Here is a 17,736-nt window from a genome sequence, read left to right as displayed (position 1 = left end):
CCTCATCGGAAGGTGGCTGCATGCAGGCTCCTCCAACATGGCGGTCCTGGAGGTGCCCCTGCTGTCAGGGTTCCGGGCGGACATTGAGAGCCTGGAGCAGGTGAGGTAGCACTGGTGGGCAGGGCTCGGCTCAGGTCTCTGGCTGGTGGCCCCGCCCAGGTTGCAAATTCCCAGCCCTTCATAAAATGGGTTTTTGTTTTTGTTTTTTTGTCTTTCTGGGCAAAGTTGGTGTTTGGGGGCTGGCCATCTGCTGAGGGGCAGGTGGGGAGGGGTGGGAGCTTTCCCAGTAGGTGTCATTCAGTGGGCCACCCGTGCTGTTATCCATGTGGCAGAGGAAGGGTTCAACGAACCTGCCCGCACTTTGGGGATGATCTGGGATACCAGGGAGAGATTTGCCACCATCCTCAACTTAAAGAGAGACCGGCCCCCTTTTTTTGGGGGGGGAGGGGAAGAGGGTCACAAAGTGGGCAGAGCAGCCTTACCTGAGGATGTCTGCAGTGTGGGGAGGGACAGGAAAGTAGGGCCTGTCCTGGCGGAGGGAGTTTGAATGGTGCAGGTGAGGCAGGAGCAGGTGGCAGGGCTCTGTGGGCGCCTAGGGGGCCACAGGGAGGCCCGGCCCGGGACTGAGGCTCGCTCAGGGGAGACTGCACGCAGGGAAGGGGAAGCAGGCACTCGGGACAGTGGTAACCAGCCTTGAATGCCCTCTCCTGGGTGCTGACCTCCACCCCCTGGCCTGGCCCACGGGGACTTGCTGGATGACCGTGGGCAAACTCCTCAGCCTCCGGGGCCTTGGGTCTTCACGGGTCCAGCCCACCTTGGGCCCTTGGAGATCGAGGAGGAAGAGAGCATTGGGGTCTGAAGGGCCGGGCAGACCCTGACCTCTGGCTTCCCCGCCAGCTGCTCCTCGACAAGCATGTGGCACTGAAGAGGTACGAGGTGGCTGGTCGCAGAGTACTCTTCTACTTTGATGAGGTACTGCTGGCCGGGGGTGGTGGGTGGAGGCCTCCACGGCAGCCACATTGGCAAGGGCACAGCTGCCATGGCCCGGTGTGGTTCCTGCAATGATCTCATACCAAGAAAAAGAAACTGGGAGAGGCAACTCAGGCGGAGTTGGCACGGCTGCCTGCCCTGTGCCCTAGCCAGCTTGCTTTGGTGCAGAAAGTTGGGAGGGGTATGGAATAGTATTCGGGCATCAAAAGGAATGAAGCAGTGATGGTTTGAACCTCAAAAACATGCGGAGTGAAGAGACAGAAAGCAGATCGGTGGTTGCCAGGAGTTGGGGGAATGGGGAGTGCAAATGGGGATAGGGTTTCCTTTTGAGGTGATGGAAATATTCTGCAGATGGATAGTGGTTGCACAAGTTTGTCAATGTCCACACACACACACACACACACACACACACACACACACACAAGGAGGGAGGGCACCTGCCATGGGGGGAGTGGGGGATGAAAGACCAGCTGAGATGTTTTTCCCAAGTGGGATGGAAGGACCCACAAAATTAAAATGGGATCACGTTTCTGTTTCACGCCTCCTGGGCATCCCGAAATCAGCCAGTTCTGGGCCCACATTTTGCGGCGTCACAGAGCACAGAGGCCGGAGCTCAGTCTCTGGCCCTAGTGGCCCCGGCCGAGCCTGAGCCTGCCCGCTGCCCCCGCAGATCCCCAGCGAGTGTTTGACGTGCGTGAGGTTCCGGGCGCTCCGCCAGCACGTCGTGGGCAGGACGTCGGCGCTGCCTATCTCCGTGTACGACTACTACGAGCCTGGTAGGTCCGCGCCCAACACCCACAACTCTAGCTCAGTCCCTCTTAGGAAGTTCTGTCATCCATCACTTGGTCACCCTTCTCCCCTGGTCCCGCAGCCTTCGAGGCCACTCGCTTCTACAACGTCAGCTCGCGCAGTCCCCTCGCCCGGGAGCTGTGCGCTGGGCCTGCGTGCAACGAGGTGGAGCGTTCCTTGGCCCAGGGCCCCGGTAAGTGCGCGGGGCCATTGCCCCTTCCGACCACCCGCCACCCCGACCCCACCCGCGGCAGAGGAGGGCGTGGTAAAGGCAGGAGGACCCGGCACGGTCAAGGGCGCGCTGCCTGAGCGGAGGGGCTTGGGGTTGAGCAGTGTGGGCAGGCAGTGAGAAGGAGGCGGGGCTTAGCGGGGCGCGGGGGGTGGGCAGTGAGGAGGGGCGGGGCCTAGGGGGGTATGAGGGGGCGGGTGTAGAAGCGGGCGGCCCAAAGGAGAGCCCTTGCCTCCACTTCCCCACAAGCCAAAGGGTGTCTGGACCCAGGCCGGGAGCCCCAATCGGCCACAGAGAAGGACGCAGGACGGGCTAGGGGGTCCCTCGGGACCTTTTTCTTTATTTTCCAGACTTCTTGAAATGAGTTTAGATTGCTTTTAAAAGTTTTCTTTTTCTTATTTATTTATTAACATCTTTATTGGAATATAGTTGCTTTACAATGGTGTGTTAGTTTCTGCTATATAATAAAATGAATCAGCTGTACGTATACATATATCCCCATGTCTCCTCCCTCTTGCATCTCCCTCCCACCCTCCCTATCCCACCCCTCTAGGTGGTCACAAAGCACTGAGCTGATCTCCCTGTGCTATGTGGCTGCTTCCCACTAGTAATCCGTTTTACGTTTGGTAGTGTATATATGTCCATGCCACTCTCTCACTTCGTCCCAGCTTACCCTTCCCCCTTCGCATATCCTCAAGTCCATTCTCTAGTAGGTCTGTGTCTTTATTCCTGTCCTGCCCCTAGGTTCTTCAGAATCATTTTTTTTTTTTAGATTCCATATATATGTGTTAGCATATGGTATTTGTTCTTCTCTTTCTGACTTACGTCACTCTGTATGACAGACTCCAGATCCATCCACCTCACTACAGATAACTCAATTTCGTTTCTTTTTATGGCTGAGTAATATTCCATTGTATATATGTGCCACATCTTCTTTATTCATTCATCTGTCGATGGGCACTTAGGTTGCTTCCATGTCCTGGCTATTGTAAGTAGAGCTGCAATGAACATAAAAGTTTTCTTTTTAAATTTTATTTTGGTAAACACTAGGCAAATACTTGCGTGAAATTCTACCAGGTCAGGGCTTCCTAGGAACTGTCTCCACGCTGTGGAGTGTGGTCCGGACCCCAGGGACTTCTCCCCAGCCCCAGGCCCAGGTGGAGGCAGGGATCAAGTTGGGGGGTGGAGTTCCCGGGGCCTGCCCATTTCGCCTCGCCCGCCAGGCTGGTCCCCTGGCGAGGCAGGTCCCGCTGCCATCCCGGAGGAGGGGACGAAGATCACGCGCTGCGGCTGCGCGCGCGACTGCACCACCAGCAGGGACCCGGTATGTGGCTCCGACGGCGTCGTCTATGCCAGCACCTGCCACCTCCAGGAGGCTGCCTGCCGCGAACGTGTGAGATTGGAGCCCGCGCCCCCTGGCCGCTGTGCCCTTGGTGAGGATCCACCCACGCCCCGCCTTGGGGATCCCACCTTGTCCCAGAATGTATCGCTCCATCTTCTTCTCTTTGCATCTGGGTCCCTTTGCATCTCCTCAGTCTTGGTCAGTCTCTCCCCAGCCCCACCCCAACTTTGTGCTTTCCTGCATCTCCTCGTCTCTGATTTCTGTGTCCGCTTCCCCACCTTGTGACCTCACCTCCTATCTGTTGCTCTGGGCCACAGATCTCCTCCCCTCAGGCCCCCTGGGCTGTTGGTCATCCAGATCCTCTCCCTCCAGTGCCTTCCCTACCGACTCAGTCCTCCTTCCTTCCAGAGCAGCCGACACCAGCCTCTGCTTTGTACAGCTACGACTATGACCTGGGTCCCCTGGACGCGGGGCACGTGGCAGCCGGCCATGAGGTGGTGGACTTGGATGGGGAAGCAGAGGACAGGTGAGAGCTGGGCCCGCCCCCAACCTCCCTCCGCTGGCCCTGGAACCTGGCAGGGAGTGGGAGTGACTGATGGAGGGGTCAGCCTGCTGTAGGGTTTCAGGGGATGAGGTGTGGGATCTGTTCTCCCTTGACCCCCATCCACCCAGGCACACATAGAAGAGCAGCCTGTATGTGTAGCGTGAGCTTAGTGAACCCTCCCAAGGACTGGACCCCAGGACAGACCTGTCCCTGAGACCCCCTGGGCCTGGGACCCCTGTTAAAGAAGAAATTATTCATGACGCAAGGAATATATTTTTCAAGGGGGAGCACTATGGAGTCTTGCAGTGGGGATAGAGATTGTAACTAACTCCTAATAATAAAAGAAGAAAAAGTGGGAATTTATAGCCAAGGAGTGGGGGGTGGCAGTCAGTGGATGGAAAGTTACTAGGAGGAAACATCAGGGGTGAAGGGGGGATATTCTAGCTAAACCGACTGCACCTGATTGTTGCTGAAAGGTAGGCCAGGGTGATGAGAAATTACAGGGGGCGGGGGGTGGATGGTGGAGGACGAGGAACCCAATCAGATATCAAGGGTGATCAGTACGGTGGAGGGGGGTGGTTTCTGGCTAACCTGACATATTAGCAGATTCTTGCTACAGTTGGGCAGTGCTGAGATGAACATGGAAGCCTAGAATTTGAGACTGAAGTGAAAAAGAGCTCAGAGGAGCCCGGATGGAGTTTGGTTAGGTAGAGAATCTTTGTCTCCCCTGAAGGAAGGATGGAGGAAATGGTCAGGAGACCAGAGAGCCCTGTGGGGTGAGGCTGGGAAGGAGCTGCTGGGCAGACTTCCTGGACGAGGCAAATCTTTTGGGTTGAACAAACTCAACTCAAGAGGTTTAAACAACAGGTTGATCTATCAGCTCAGGTAAGTGCCAGGTCCTGGAGGCTGGCTGCACTGGCAGGCCTCAGAGCCCTGCCTTCCTGGGTGGCAAGGGTCTCTCCACCCCATGCTGGTGGCAAAGGCTGGTTTGCATCCCCACTCAGCAAACCCAGTAGGAAAGTTATTCCCAGCACCAACCAAAGTCCCAGAGATTTAGGGGTACGTCATCTTGCACCAGGCACTGGGTTTAGTTCACATGCATATAATATAATTATCGATAGGGCTGGGTTTAGGGTTACTGTTGCACTAATTTTGTTTTGCCCCCCTGTGTTTCTCCTTCCATGCCCTCTTTTGAATATCTTTTAGAATTGCATTTTGATTCAGTTATTGTTGTTTTAGCATTATTTTTTTAGCGGTAACTCTGGGGATAAGACTATTCATCTTTAAATTTTTCACAGTCTACTTGGTGGGAGTATTGTAACCACCTTCAGCAAAAGGTAGCAACTCTGAAGGCATTTCTGTCCATGTGTTGTCCCCTCCCATCTCTCATGCTAATAATTATCATATGTATCATATGTATAACTTTAAAGTCGCCCAAGTGTTGCCCACCCTGTCCAGTGTCTTCTGAGAGAGGTCTGCTTTTATTTTCCTTTTGCAGGGGAAGATTTTTATTAAACTTCTAAATTTGAGGTACCATAGGTTCACACGCAGTTGGAAGAAATAACAGAGAGATCTTAGGTGCCCTTCATCCAGTTCCCCCCAGTGGTAACATCTCCCAGAACTCAAGTTACAGTGTAACACCAGGAAATTGACATCAGTGCAATCTACCCGTCTTACTCCTATTTCACCACTTTTCCATGCACTCATTTGCAATTGAGTCTACAGTTTCCCCCCACGTGTAGATTTGTGTAATCATGACCACAGTCAAGATACAGGACAGCCCATCACCTCAAGGATCCCTTTAGCTGCAGGTTTATAGCCACACCCACCTTGATTTCCGGCCCCCCCCTTCAACCATTCATTTGTTCTCCTGCTCTATACTTTTGCCATTTCAGGGATGCTTTGTAAACAGAATCGTGGAGTATGTAACCTTTTGAGATTGGCTTTTTCTCACTCAACAGAGTTCCCTTGCTGTCCATCCATGGTGTTGTGTCAGTAGTTCCTCCCTTTTCATAGCTGATTGAGTTCCACAGATAAGTCTTCTATTTGGTCAGTGGTCCCTTGCATGCTGCGCTCATTCTTACCAGAAGTGAAGGCCCCATCCCATCACTGTGGCCTGGTGGGGATGGGCGGGGTCCTGAGGGGCCCTGCTGGACCATGTCCCCCCAACCCCGGCTCCAGGTGGGGCGCTCATGTCCCAGTGGACGGAGGCAGCCAGGCCGAGCCACTTGGAGGCGGGTTTAGGGAGTGGTCCGCAGTCCCGCCCTCGCCAGGCCTGGCAGCCCACAGGCATTTTTCGGCTTCTCTCCCCATCAGTCAGAGTGGCTTCTCTTCCTAAAGCTCCGAGCAGGAAGACGTGATGTGGCCGTGATTTCGCCCCACCGGAAGAGGGTCGCTGACAGGAGACTTGACTGTCTGAGGGCTGCTGGACCCTGCCCGGGTGACCCCTGCTTCCAAACGCGATAAACAGACCATCAGAGATGATGGTGGGCCTCCTGGGGGCCCAGTCCCCACCTCAACAAGAAGGATGGTCAGCAAGGTGGCTGGAGGTGCCCCCCTCCCCGCCAGCTGCAGCTGGAGCACAAGTCACCCCACCCTACAGCCTTGGGCTGGGTGGCCAGAGCAGCTCCCACAGCCTGACGTTCTGCTCCCTGGAGGAGGGACATTTCTGGGAAGGACTCGTAGCCAAAGACCTGTTTCTGAGGGGGCACGACTCTGGCCAAATCAAGGACGTAGCGTCAGCAACTTAGAAACGAACCAGGCTGCTTTTCTGCATAATGACTGCCTGGGCTGCTGAACCCCCGGACCCAAACCCCAAATTATCCCAGAACTGTCACAGTCCCTGCACCCCTGCCTCAACCCAGGGGTCCCTGAATGTTTAGCCTCGACAGCACCACCACTTTCTCTGCAGAGAAAGTCCTGGGCTCCAGACAGATGCCCCTTCATCTGCCCACTTCCTGACCTCGACCTGTGAACCCCTGATCTTCCAGTGCCCCGCCTGGAAGATTGTCCCGCTCCTAGCAGCCACGGAGGGTGTCCCAGCTCTGGACCTACCGAAGCCGTGTGCTCAGACCTGCCTCCCGGCTCTCCATGCCCCCTCCTGCATTCTCCTGTCTTCCGCCTCCACGGTGGTAATTTATTTCAGCCAACACTGCTCATCTCTGGACAGCACGGAGACCCTGAGGGGGCTGCCCAGCCTGTGGGTCCCCGTCGTGCAGCACCGGCCACTTTCCACGCTCCTGACCCCTGCCATCCTGCAAGGTTACTGCACCCTTGCCGAGGCCCTGTTGCCACTTGCCATAGAGGCTGCTGGTGTAATAAAAGCTCATTTCCATAGAGTCCCTGACAGACTTGGGCCTCCTGCGGACAGGGGAGGCTGAGAGGCAGCTCCAAGCGCTGGAGCCCAGCTCCCTTCCGGCCCCTCACCTCCATTCCTTCATCTACAGCCCAGCCTTTCAGGGCAGGGTGAGGCTTTGGAACACTTGCATCCCAGGGTAATCGTAGATTCCCATGCACTTGTAAGAAATCAGACCAATACAGAGAGGTCCTGGCTACCCTTTACCCAGCCTCCCCCAGTGGTAACATCTTGGAAGACTCTAGCACATCATCATACCAGGCTATTGACATGATATTCTTTGTTGACTTTATTCACACAGCCCCAGGTTCACTTTTACGTGGGAGAGCGTGTGCGCGCGGGCTTGTGTGTGTGTGTGTGTGTGTCCGTCCTGGGGCTTCCGGCTCACTCTTCCCCAGACCAGAGACATATGAACTTGATGGGGAGCCCGGGAATGGCACCCATTCCCCTCTGCCTCTAGAGAGGGCTTTGTGTATTCCCACAGCGGATGCCTCAGTGGCTCCGGACACTGTGTTGCCTTCTGGGGTGGGGAGCGGCAGGGTGTGTGTGTATGTGTGTCTGGGGCTACGGCTGCCCTTCCCCACGTGGTGCCCCCTGCCTTGATGCAGAGCAGCCTTCAGCTGGCTGGGGGTGGGTTCTGCGAAGCTGCAGCCCCCTGACCCTGGGTGTACACTGTAAATCTTCACATTGCTCCACCCACCCAGTCCATGGGGGAGTTACCTGAGAAGAGGGATCAGACCAAGGGAAAGCAGGAGGAGGTGACGTCTTGCAGCCAGGGTGACAGTAGGAGGCTGAGCCCTGTGGCTCCCAGTGATGGGTTGCACCAGGCTTTGGGGAGCAGAGTAGAGGTCTCCAGTGCTCAGGAGGTGCCCCAGAACACTAAGGCCCATCCTGGGAACGAGGACCGCCAACGGGGCTCCCAGCCGCCTGGGCCACAAGCGGGGAGGGGGCCCGAGCCTCCTCCTGGGTGGGGACCTGCTGCAGGTCCAAGGCAGCATCAGCTTCGCCTTGTCCACACCTTGGACACGGACACAGGCGAGCTGGCTGGGCCTGGGAACCTGCATTTAATGCTCATCTTAGTTTCCTGGGGCTGCCGTAGCCAAGTACCACGTACCAGGTGGCTTAAAACAACAGAAATTTATTCTCTGACAGTTCTGGAGGCCAGAAGTCTGAGATAAAGGTGAGCAGGGTTGGCTCCTTTTGGGGGCTCTGAGGGAGCGTCTGTCCCAGGCTGGTCTCCTGACTTCTTCTGGTGGCTGCCAGCAGTCTGTGGCATCCCTTGGCTTGTGGCCGTATCACCCCATCTCTGCCTCCGTGGTCACATGGGCTTCCCTGTGTGTCTCTGTGTCCTCTTGTTGTAAGGACACCAGTCACATGGGATTTTGGGCCCGCCCTACTCTAGTGTGACCTCATCCTAACTAATTACACCTGCAATGACCTTATTTCCAAATAAGCTCACTTTTGGAGGTTCTCGGTGGACATGAATTGGGAGGGGACCCTATTCAACCCAGTGCAACCCCCTTCCTGTTTGTCCGGCCTGTGGAGGGGCTGTCACACAAACGAGGAGGACCGGGTGCAGGTCGCCGGGCTGCACCCCTCCCTGGAGGCTGTTGCGGTACCGGGCGCCCGGCGAAGCATCACTTCCTGCACCTTGCTCCTGAACTCGGCCGACACGTAGTAGTAGATGAAGGGGTCTACACAGCTGTTGAGGGTGCTGAGCGCCAGGCTGGGCAGGTAGGCGGCGTACAGGTCCCCCCAGGCGTCAGAGTCCGGGTTTGAGTAGTGCAGGAGCAGCAGCACGTTGCTGGGCGCAAAGAGGGCCACGGCCGAGGTCAGCACCAGTGCGGTCAGCCTCAGCGCGTGGCTGTAACGCCGGCCGCCGGCCGCCAGCGTGCGCAGGGTGGCCCCGTAACTCAGCAGCATGGCCAGCAGCGGCAGGAAGCAGCCGAGCACCGCCAGGCAGATGAAGGCGGGCCGCCAGTAGGAGGCCTGGGCACCGACGGGCAGCACGTCGTGGCAGAGCACGTGGTCCGAACGCAACAGCCGGAAGGTCTGCTGCTGCAGCGCCAGGGGCAGCGCCAGGGTGGCTGCCGCCAGCCAGGCTGTGACACAGAGCCCGATGGCCAGGCGCTGGCCTCGCAGGGTGCGGGCCCGCAGCGGGTGCACCACGGCCAGGTAGCGGTCCAGGCTGATGGCGGCCAGTAGCAGCACGGAGCCGTACATGTGACCATAGAGCGCGGCCGTGTCCAGGCGGCAGGCGGCCTCGCCGAAGGGCCAGCGCTGGCCCCGCAGGTGGTAGGTGATGCGTGGCGGCAGCGCCAGGGCCAGCAGCAGGTCAGCCGCCGCCAAGTTCATCAGCAGCACCGTGGATGGCAGTTGTGGCACCCGTGTGGCCAGCACCCACAGCGCCAGGCCATTGGCGGGCAGCCCCACTGCCAGGGCCAGCCCGTAGAGCGCGGGCACCAGTCTCGTGGGCACCCAGCCTAGCAGCAGTGCCCGAGAGCTGCCCGGGACCTCCAGAGTGTTGCTGTCATTGGCACAGGGCTGGCCAGGGAAGCTGCGCGGGTGGGGCCCCGGCGTGCTATCTGGGGGAGAGAGGCCCGGAGGGAAAGGGGATAGAAGCGCTGAGAGGCCAGGAGTCACCCCCCCACCCCTAGCCCCTCACCTGTTCCCCAGCTGGATGGCGAGGCCCCTGAGGAACTGTAGATCTAGCCCCCAGCTCTCAGGAGCCCCTGGGCTGGTGGGACAGAGCTGGACATGGAAACCCCCAGCCCTGTGGACTCAGGGCTGGGCTGGAGAAGCCCCACCCCCGTTCCCTGTCTCCCCTTCACCGGCTCTGGGCACCCCCCCAGTCCCAAGGCAGGGCCCGAGGTCACTCACCATCACCTCTCTCCGTGCTGCCCCCATCATCGTCGTAGATAATGGGGGTCTGAGTGTCATCCAGGCTGAACCCCAGTGCTAGGGGCCACAGCATCAGGAGAGCCCACATGTTGCCGGTGCTGGGTGCCGGCTACTCTGGGCTGTGGCCGGCTGACCTCAGGCTTCCTGCCTGGCCGGACCCCCCTACCCCCGCCCCCAGCTTCCTGAGTGCCGGCGGAGGAGGGGACAAGGTCTGGTGAGATAAACCGGTCCCTGCCCCCATGAGCCCGTGGGAGGCCCAAAGCCTGGCCTGAGGAGGCCTGGCAGCTGGAGTTACTTGGGGTCTAGGTGCTGCGCCAGTAAGATGGGAGAGGAGGCGCCAGGCTGTAGCCCCCATCCAGCCTAGGAAGCCTCTGTAGGCCAAGTGGCCCCTTCTTGCTGGCCGATCACATCTCGGCCCCATCCTCGTGACAGCCCAGCCCTCCGTGCCATGCTGCCCTCCCTCCATCAGGAACGCTTGGCCCTTCCTGAAGCCCCCTTCTCCCAAACCCCACCCCCAGCTCTGGCAGGCAGGACCCCAAATCAGAGGCCAGAGCAGGTGAGCGGACCCCCCCAGATGCCCCTGGCCCTCTCTGGAGGTTACCCTGCCGTATGCAGCCTCACGCACGCCCCAGCACAGGTCCCCCGGCAGGCGCAGAGAGGGGCAGGCCTTGTGAGCCTGCTGAGGAGGTCTTGGTTCTCAGCCAGAACCCCCGATGCTGAGCCTGCGCTGTCCTGGGGGTCTTAGGGGAGCGTGGCTGCAGCCCCCTCTGGGGGGGTGCCCATTTCCAGTTCTCAAAGCCGCTTCTGCTCTGGTCCTGACCCCACGCTCAGCCTGGGGTCCCAGGTGTGACCAGGGGCCACAGCCGTACATGAGCCAGAGGGAGTGGCCCAGCCAGCCCAGAGAGCCCCCTGAACCACCTTCCGTTGGGGTCCTCACCCCTCAGACCTCTCCACGTCCCACCCAGAGGGGAGGGTACTCCTCCGTCCTGAATACGATCCCCCCTCCAGACCTCAGAGCAGCTACACCGTCCTACCCTGGGGGAGCCCTGCACTGGGGGTGCTCGGTCTCTGTGAGGTCAGGGCTGGGTCACAGTGGTGGGGGCAATGTCTGGGAGCAGATGGACCCCAAGGGGGCAGTGGGGGTCAGGGAAGAAGAAATGAACTAGGGGTGGGAGAGGGGGTCAGATGCAGCCGTGTCCTGGTATGGCGAACCCTAATCTAGCCACACACTCGGGGACACGGGAACCAGCCAGGAAATGACCGAGCAGTCCTGCACAGAGTCAGTGTAGCCAGAGGCCGAGATGCTGAGGTCCCTGCCCCCCCAGCCCCAGGGTTGGTCGGCAGGGATCGAGACCTGGAGAGCTCCAGTCAAGGCAGGGGTCTCAGCCAGGAACCTCTCCCTCATTTCTGAGCAGTTTCCACCAGCACCAATGACAAATTCATCCCACACCTACGCCTCACAGCACACGTGACCAGTGATGATGATGATATGCCCTCAGCGCACAGGAAAACGGGGATGGGGACCCCTTGCCGCCCTCCAGGAGAGAGCAGGGACTGTGCTCACGGGAAGCTGGGCCCGGCAGCTCTTCCCTGCCAGGGATAGGGCAGACTGGAGCGTGAGGCGGGTGGTTTGACTCAGGAATTCCGTGTCTAGGAATTTATGGTGGGTCTGTACAGGGAAACGCTCAGGAAGACGTCTGTACGGGGAAATTTCCGGCAGCGGGGCGGGGGGGGGGGCCATAAACAACCCTCCCCACCCCTGCCGCCACGGAAACAGCCGTGGAGGTGCCGGGCCGCTGTTTCCAATCGGATGACAAGCCACGTGAATACCTCCTGGGGGACACTGGGGGCAGCTGCCTTCAGCGGGAGGGACATGGGCACCTACTCTTCTCTGTGAGCTTTTTTTGTGCTATTGGAATTTTCTGTGCCGTGCGTCACTTTCCGTTAAAACTCATGTTTCAAAAAAGGCATAATAGTAGCTTTAAAAGGAAGGAAATTCTGACACAGGCTACAACATGGATGAACCTTGAAGACACTGTGCTGAGTGAAATAAGGCAGTCACCAAAGGACAAAGACTGTATGATTCCACTTATATGAAGTCCCTAGAGTGGCCACATGCACAGAGACTGAAAGAAGCAGAAGGGTGGTTGCCAGGGGCTAGGGGTGGGGAGTTAGTGTTTAGTTGAAGATAGAGTTTCGGTTTGGGAAGAGGAACAGAGTCTGGAGATGCATGGTGGGCATGGTTATACAACCACGTGGATGTACTTTATTTATTTACTCATTTACTCATGGCTGCGCTGCAAGGCTTGCGCGATCCTAGTTCCCCAACCAGGGATCGAACCCACGCTGTCGGCAGTGAAAGCGCCGAGTCCTAACCACTGGACCACCAGGGAATTCCCAACGTGGGTGTACGTTATGTCACTGAACTGTACACTTAAAATGGTCGCGTGGTAAATTGTGTTACGTGTATTTTACCACAATTTAAATAAGTGAAAGGGCTTCCCTGGTGGCGCAGCTGCCGATGCAGGGGACACGGGTTCGTGCCCCGGGAAGATCCCACATGCATGGCATGGCCATGGCCGCTGAGCCTGTGCTCCGCAACGGGAGAGGCCACAACAGTGAGAGGCCCGCGTACTGCAAAAAAATAAATAAAATAAATAAATAAATAAGTGAAAAAAACGGCAAACAGACCTAAGCCAGTGGCTAGTCCTGGGACTCCTCATCCTCCAGCCTCATCTGGACCCTCCAAGCCCCCTCCCCCAAGCCTGTCCTCCCTGGCTGCCCCTTCCTGCCTCACCGTCTCCACTAGAAGATGGAGGTCACTGATGACTCAGCCCCTCAAGTCCTTCCGAGGCAATGCTTCTCGGGATGGCCATCTTTGTGGAAATTGTGTTTTCTTTATGTTGTACTTTGAAGCCAGATGGGCACCTGCAAATGTGCCCGGATCTCCCCTCATTCCCGGGCTGGGCCTCGGCCTGCGGCCAGGGACATTAACCCTCGGACCAGAATGAGAGGTGGGTGCTGTGACCCCCGACTTGCCGGGCACCAAGGTTTGAGGTCCAGCCCTCCCAACCACAGAGGCCCTATGCTTCATCCCTGGAACTCCAAATCTGAGTCTGCTCACCTGTCCTGTGGGCTGGAGCTCCCGCACACAGGGCTGCATGGAGAAGGTTCTGGAGAGCCTCCGGCAGGGCTGGAGGTATGGCATGCTCATCACCCCCCATCCCTGCAGGCTCTTTCTGGGCACGTTGCATCCCCACCAGTCCCACCGCTACCAGTTCTACCCCCCCACCCCACCCCCACGCCCGCCACGGACCTGCTGAGACTGATTTTAGGTCAACTTGCTTTTTAGAACAATCAGCTTCATTCTCAGCCAGGACATCAGGTGCATTGCGCTAGTTCTATTTTGCAAAGACCCAGCAAGGCAAACACCTCATTAGGAACAGAGTAAATGTTCTACCTGAGCCCCTCAACTCCACTGCTGCCCCAAGCACCACAGGCAACCCCCCCCACCACCGTGCTAGGGAGGGGAGGGCAGCCCACCTGGTCCTGCAGCTCCGCACCACTTGAAGGAGGCCGGAAGGGGAGCTGCAGGGCCGTTAGGATGAGGGCTGCTTTATGTACGCACAGGGCCCAGGTCCTCATCTGCCACGTGGAGCTGCTGTCTTTCAGGCCAGCGGAGACCCTCCCTCCTGTCTCTTGTCCAGGAACCTCATCCCAGTCACAGGCACTGCCCACTCGAGGGGAGGCGCTCTTCTGGAAGGTGTCCACTAGGGCTGGAATCCTGGGGCCAAGAGTTCTGCCCGCCACAGAAGTCCCTGGGGACGCCTCTTGTCTGCTCTCCTGGGACCGGGTGTCCTTCCTGGGAGCTGCTGCAGCCACCATCTGCCTCCCAGGCCTGCCCTCCCAGGGCTTCCAACAAAAGCCAGTCTAGGAGCACAGAGCGGGCCCTGGCCACGGCCGGATGTGAGCTTGCGGCAGGAGAAATCTAGGGCCGCACGAAGCCTCGGTCACAAACTCCCCAGGAGCTCTGACCCTTTGGGGAGTTGCGCACTGCCAGGGGTGTGTGTGTGTGGGGGTCCCTGGAAGGCAGCTGTGGCCCCTTGGGAAGGTTGGGGACAACTCTTGGGAGAGGACTTGCCAGGTGGGCAGGGTGGGCTGGGCAGAAGGCAGGGCCAGCTGAGCTCAGGGACCCAATGGGTGAGGCCTGGCAGTGCGCACTGAGTGCGAGGGGAGGGGGTCGGCCAGTTGCGCTGCAAAAGCCTCGTGGGGTGGGGGGCAGCTAAGAGGACCCTAAGCAGAGCTGAGGGCTCCCTCTTACCTGGAGGCAGGTGTGGGGCTGGTAGGAGGGGGTCCTGGAGATGTTCAGGGGACCCAATGATGGTGAAGACACAGGAGGTGAGAGGAAAGGAGGGGGCAGGGGGGCAGCTGGGAGGGGGGACCAGAGAGCACGGAGGGTGGTTTTGTAGGGCTAGAGGAGGGAGAGACCCCGCATCCCCCGCCATCTGTGGGCTTCTGGACCTGGTGTCAGAAGCGGGTGGGCAGGCACAGAAAGCCCACAGCAAACGCTGCAGTCTTCAAATTGTTTTGCATGTGCAACACTGGAAGGAAACACTTCTCATTTCCAGCAAATACGAAAACTGAGCTGGGAATGAACACACCCAAGTCCCCTACATACGAACCTTCAAGTTGCGAACGTGGGTTCCATCAGCGTCAGGCGTGAGTGAAATTGCAGCTTGCCCTCCGTCTCCTATTGCTGACGATCCTTCAGCTCTACCATCTCCCACCTCCTCTCCCTCCTCCAGTCAGTAACCCTTCTCACCCGTTCACTTGACGCCAGCCCTGTATGCCAGCTGTTGTACTGTACTACTGTCCTTTTCAAGGGACTGTACTGTAAGGTTCAAAATGTTTTATTGTTTTTTATGTATTATTTGTATGAAAAGTATTATAAACCTATTACAGTACAGTACCATATAGCCGATGGTGTTAGTTGGGTACCTAGGCTAACTTCGGAACAAATTGGACTCGGCGAACGCGCTCTCGGAACAGAACTTGCTTGTATGTAGGGGACTTACGTATTCTAGAGAACACCCTGGAGGCGGGGCCGTGCCCCGGGGGAAACAGGACCCTGTTGCGCAGCCACAGGGAAGCCAGGGTGGGGGGGGGGTCCCCACATGGGGTTTGAGAACTCCCAGGCGCGCCTGTGCAGACACTCCCTGCGGTCAGGCCAACTCCCCTGGCAGTGAGAGGTCACCCCCAGATTTGCTCACAGGAAATGACTGACTGAACCTCACAGCTTTAGATCAATATTTAATTTTTAGCTTTAATGTGCAAATAAATAGAAAAGGAAAACTACATTCAAAACAGCTGCAAAGGAAGTACAAGCCCCAGAACAGAAATTCTTCAAAACCAGAAGAGATGCTCGCTAGAAGCATGCAGGATGGGGGGCTTGGTGGGGTACGGCCCGCACCCCAGGCCCACGCAGAGGCACGGGAGGGGCTGCGGGCTCCCGAGGAGGACGGCTGCCGGGAGGGTCTGGTTCAGGAATTCTGGTAAGTTTCCTTCTTATAAAACAAGGATGCGTACAAAGTGCATGGATTACACGTGAGAAAACACGGATGAGGAGACACCCAGGTGGGACAGGTTGGCCTTGGAATCGCCCAGGCCTGGAGTCACAGGCTTTGCAAACCTCGAGTTCCACAGGTAAACTTCTAGAAACACGTCTCCAATTCCCGGAACCTTGGGTGTTTGGCACAGCTCAGCTGCAGGAAGGCAAGGGCTGCGGCTGGCAGAGGCAGCTGCACGGGGGTTCTTCCAGGCCCACGGGTCAGTGGAGCCCACTCGCTGATGGTGTCAGGGGCCTGGCCAGAGCTTCTCGTGGTGCCGGAAGTTCAAAAGGCTGGTTCCTAGCCCAAACTGCTTGGCATTCTTGGCACAGAAGCTTTTGCCCCTCACACCATACCCGCCCCGGGGGGTGGCTGCCGGAATGGAGGCGTTGGGGTGGGTATGCAGAAGTCCACGAAGAGGGCTGTCACCCCCAGAGAGGCCGTGGGACTTGGCCGTTGTAGAACTTACAACCACTAAGAGAGCATAAAGGAATAAATATGTGTGCATATATATACTTCTAGAATGTCCATCTTAGGTACACAACCACACCCCAGGGCCCTCCCAGGGTGGGACCACTCGAGCTCAGCAGGTGCGGCAGGCCAGGCTCCCTCCCCTCACGTGCCCAGAGTCCAGGTGTCGGATCAACATGGGGTTTGAGTCTCTTCTTTTCCAGAGCAGGGTCTTCTGGCCAGTTCTGGTGCCGCCTGCCCACTCTGTCTGGATGTCAAAGCAGGATCCCAACAGTCTGGCTGAAAGGGCTCTTCTCACTTCCGAAGTGACTGAGGACCCCAGGCAGGCACCCGCTGGGCCAAGCCGATGCCCGAACTGTCAGATGCAGGCTGTTGCCCAGCTTGGGAAATGTTTCTAGAAGCCTGGGAAGGACATGCTTTTCAAGCAAGTCCACCTGGGCCCGACTCCTCCGACGTCAGGGACCCTCAAACGCTGACCCCTCCTGAACGTGAGCCCTCGAACGTGAGCCCTCGCGCGGCTCTCCACCCACTTTCACCATACGCAGGAAAGGACCAGTGGTGCCCAAGCCTGGGGATTTGGCATGTGTGACGGGAGTAGCCCAGCAGGCATGTGAACGCACTCACTTGTGCCTTGAGCGGTGCACTGCTTCTCCCCCTTCCAGTGGGGACTGAGCCCCTAGAGTTCAAGTGCGGGGAGTGCTTTACGTCTGGCACAGGACGGGCCCAAAGGAAGCGGGGAAGCCAAGAGGGATGGCAGCGTGGGGCCGAGAGCCGACACAACCCGCCCTTCTCTGGAGCTCACAGCCCATAGCAGCAAGGCTGGGGGACGCTCTGCTCCCCTCACACTGTTCATGAAAACGCCCGATGGGCACACAGGCCGAGGAAGCAACTGCACTAAGTGCGAGTCGTGGTGCCCGTGTGGGAGCGTCAGGGCGAGGCCGGGCGGCGGCTGTACTGCACTCGGTAGCGGGTCACCGGCAGCCCGTGCACGTGAGCCGTCTCGCAGAGCGTCTTGCAGGGCACCATGTCCTCGTCCTCCTCGCCCATCAGCCAGTCCTGCACCAGGCTGGCTGCCTCCACCGGCACGTTGTCCTCCAGCCAGCGGCTGTGCCACTCCTCGAAGTGCTGGTGGTGGCGCAGCAGGACCAGGGGCTGCACCTGCAGGGGGCGGGGGAGAGAAGAATCAGGATGGCCCAGGCACCCCAGACAGCTGTGGGCTGGCCCCCAGGTTCCCGGGATGTGGGCAGGGAGGGGCACCTGCTTGGCCCGGCCGAGCGTCCCACGGCGGTACATGTAGTCCTCGGAGTTCACGATGAACATCATCTTGTGGGTGCTGAGTTTGAAGCGGCAGTCCACGTTGCAGGCGCTCTCTACCCCGACCAGCCGCTTCCAGGAGCTCTTGGCCTCACCTCGCAGCGCGCGCACCTGCTCACACTGCCACCTGCGGAACTTCTTGAGGTTCCTGGGGGCGAGGAGGATTTGCAGACTAGAAGGTCCTCGTGGCCCAGC

General features: G+C 58.3%; 3 protein-coding genes across 19 annotated transcripts in view; 1 reads left to right on the top strand and 2 right to left on the bottom strand.

Moving 5' to 3' along the window:
* Positions 1-7,232, top strand: part of CPAMD8 (C3 and PZP like alpha-2-macroglobulin domain containing 8) — a 99,528-nt gene extending 92,296 nt beyond the window's left edge. For 5 of the 15 annotated variants that reach the window (XM_073803011.1, XM_073803012.1, XM_073803016.1 and 2 more), the window contains 8 exons: positions 13-100; positions 898-972; positions 1,661-1,766; positions 1,862-1,972; positions 3,232-3,441; positions 3,759-3,876; positions 4,628-4,779; positions 6,211-7,232. In XM_073803011.1, the coding sequence (XP_073659112.1) occupies positions 13-100; positions 898-972; positions 1,661-1,766; positions 1,862-1,972; positions 3,232-3,441; positions 3,759-3,876; positions 4,628-4,730 (811 nt within the window). In that variant the 3' untranslated portion in view covers positions 4,731-4,779; positions 6,211-7,232. Of the gene's footprint in view, positions 1-12; positions 101-897; positions 973-1,660; positions 1,767-1,861; positions 1,973-3,231; positions 3,442-3,758; positions 3,877-4,627; positions 4,780-6,210 lie in introns of those variants that run through there. The other 10 variants (XR_012331041.1, XR_012331040.1, XM_073803010.1 and 7 more) reach the window with 10 other exon arrangements.
* A 273-nt stretch (positions 7,233-7,505) lies between these two features.
* Positions 7,506-10,622, bottom strand: F2RL3 (F2R like thrombin or trypsin receptor 3). Its single transcript, XM_033853855.2, has 2 exons — positions 10,130-10,622; positions 7,506-9,834 (listed from the first exon to the last, which is right to left on the bottom strand). The coding sequence occupies exons 1-2, from the start codon at positions 10,236-10,238 to the stop codon at positions 8,801-8,803; spliced, it is 1,143 nt and encodes a 380-aa protein (XP_033709746.1). The 5' UTR covers positions 10,239-10,622; the 3' UTR covers positions 7,506-8,800.
* A 4,831-nt stretch (positions 10,623-15,453) lies between these two features.
* SIN3B (SIN3 transcription regulator family member B) overlaps positions 15,454-17,736 on the bottom strand; it is a 37,483-nt gene continuing 35,200 nt past the window's right edge. For all 3 annotated transcript variants that reach the window (XM_033853852.2, XM_033853853.2, XM_073803008.1), the window contains 2 exons: positions 17,485-17,689; positions 15,454-17,385 (listed from right to left, as the gene is read on the bottom strand). In XM_033853852.2, coding sequence (XP_033709743.1) covers positions 17,155-17,385; positions 17,485-17,689 — 436 coding nt within the window. In that variant the 3' untranslated portion in view covers positions 15,454-17,154. The remainder of the gene's footprint in view (positions 17,386-17,484; positions 17,690-17,736) is intronic.

Source organism: Tursiops truncatus, chromosome 3 (assembly GCF_011762595.2).
Source record: "Tursiops truncatus isolate mTurTru1 chromosome 3, mTurTru1.mat.Y, whole genome shotgun sequence".
NCBI classification, from domain to species: domain Eukaryota; kingdom Metazoa; phylum Chordata; class Mammalia; order Artiodactyla; family Delphinidae; genus Tursiops; species Tursiops truncatus.
Note: the sequence above shows the minus strand (reverse complement) of the source record. Positions and strands in the feature narration are given on the sequence as shown.

Excerpts from the sequence above, each read along its gene's own strand:
- F2RL3 (XM_033853855.2), bottom strand. The coding sequence starts at position 10,238 with ATGTGGGCTCTCCTGATGCTGTGGCCCCTAGCACTGGGGTTCAGCCTG. Across the intron at positions 9,835-10,129 it reads CAGCACGGAGAGAGGTGATG|ATAGCACGCCGGGGCCCCAC; the intron begins GTGAGTGACCTC and ends TCTCTCCCCCAG.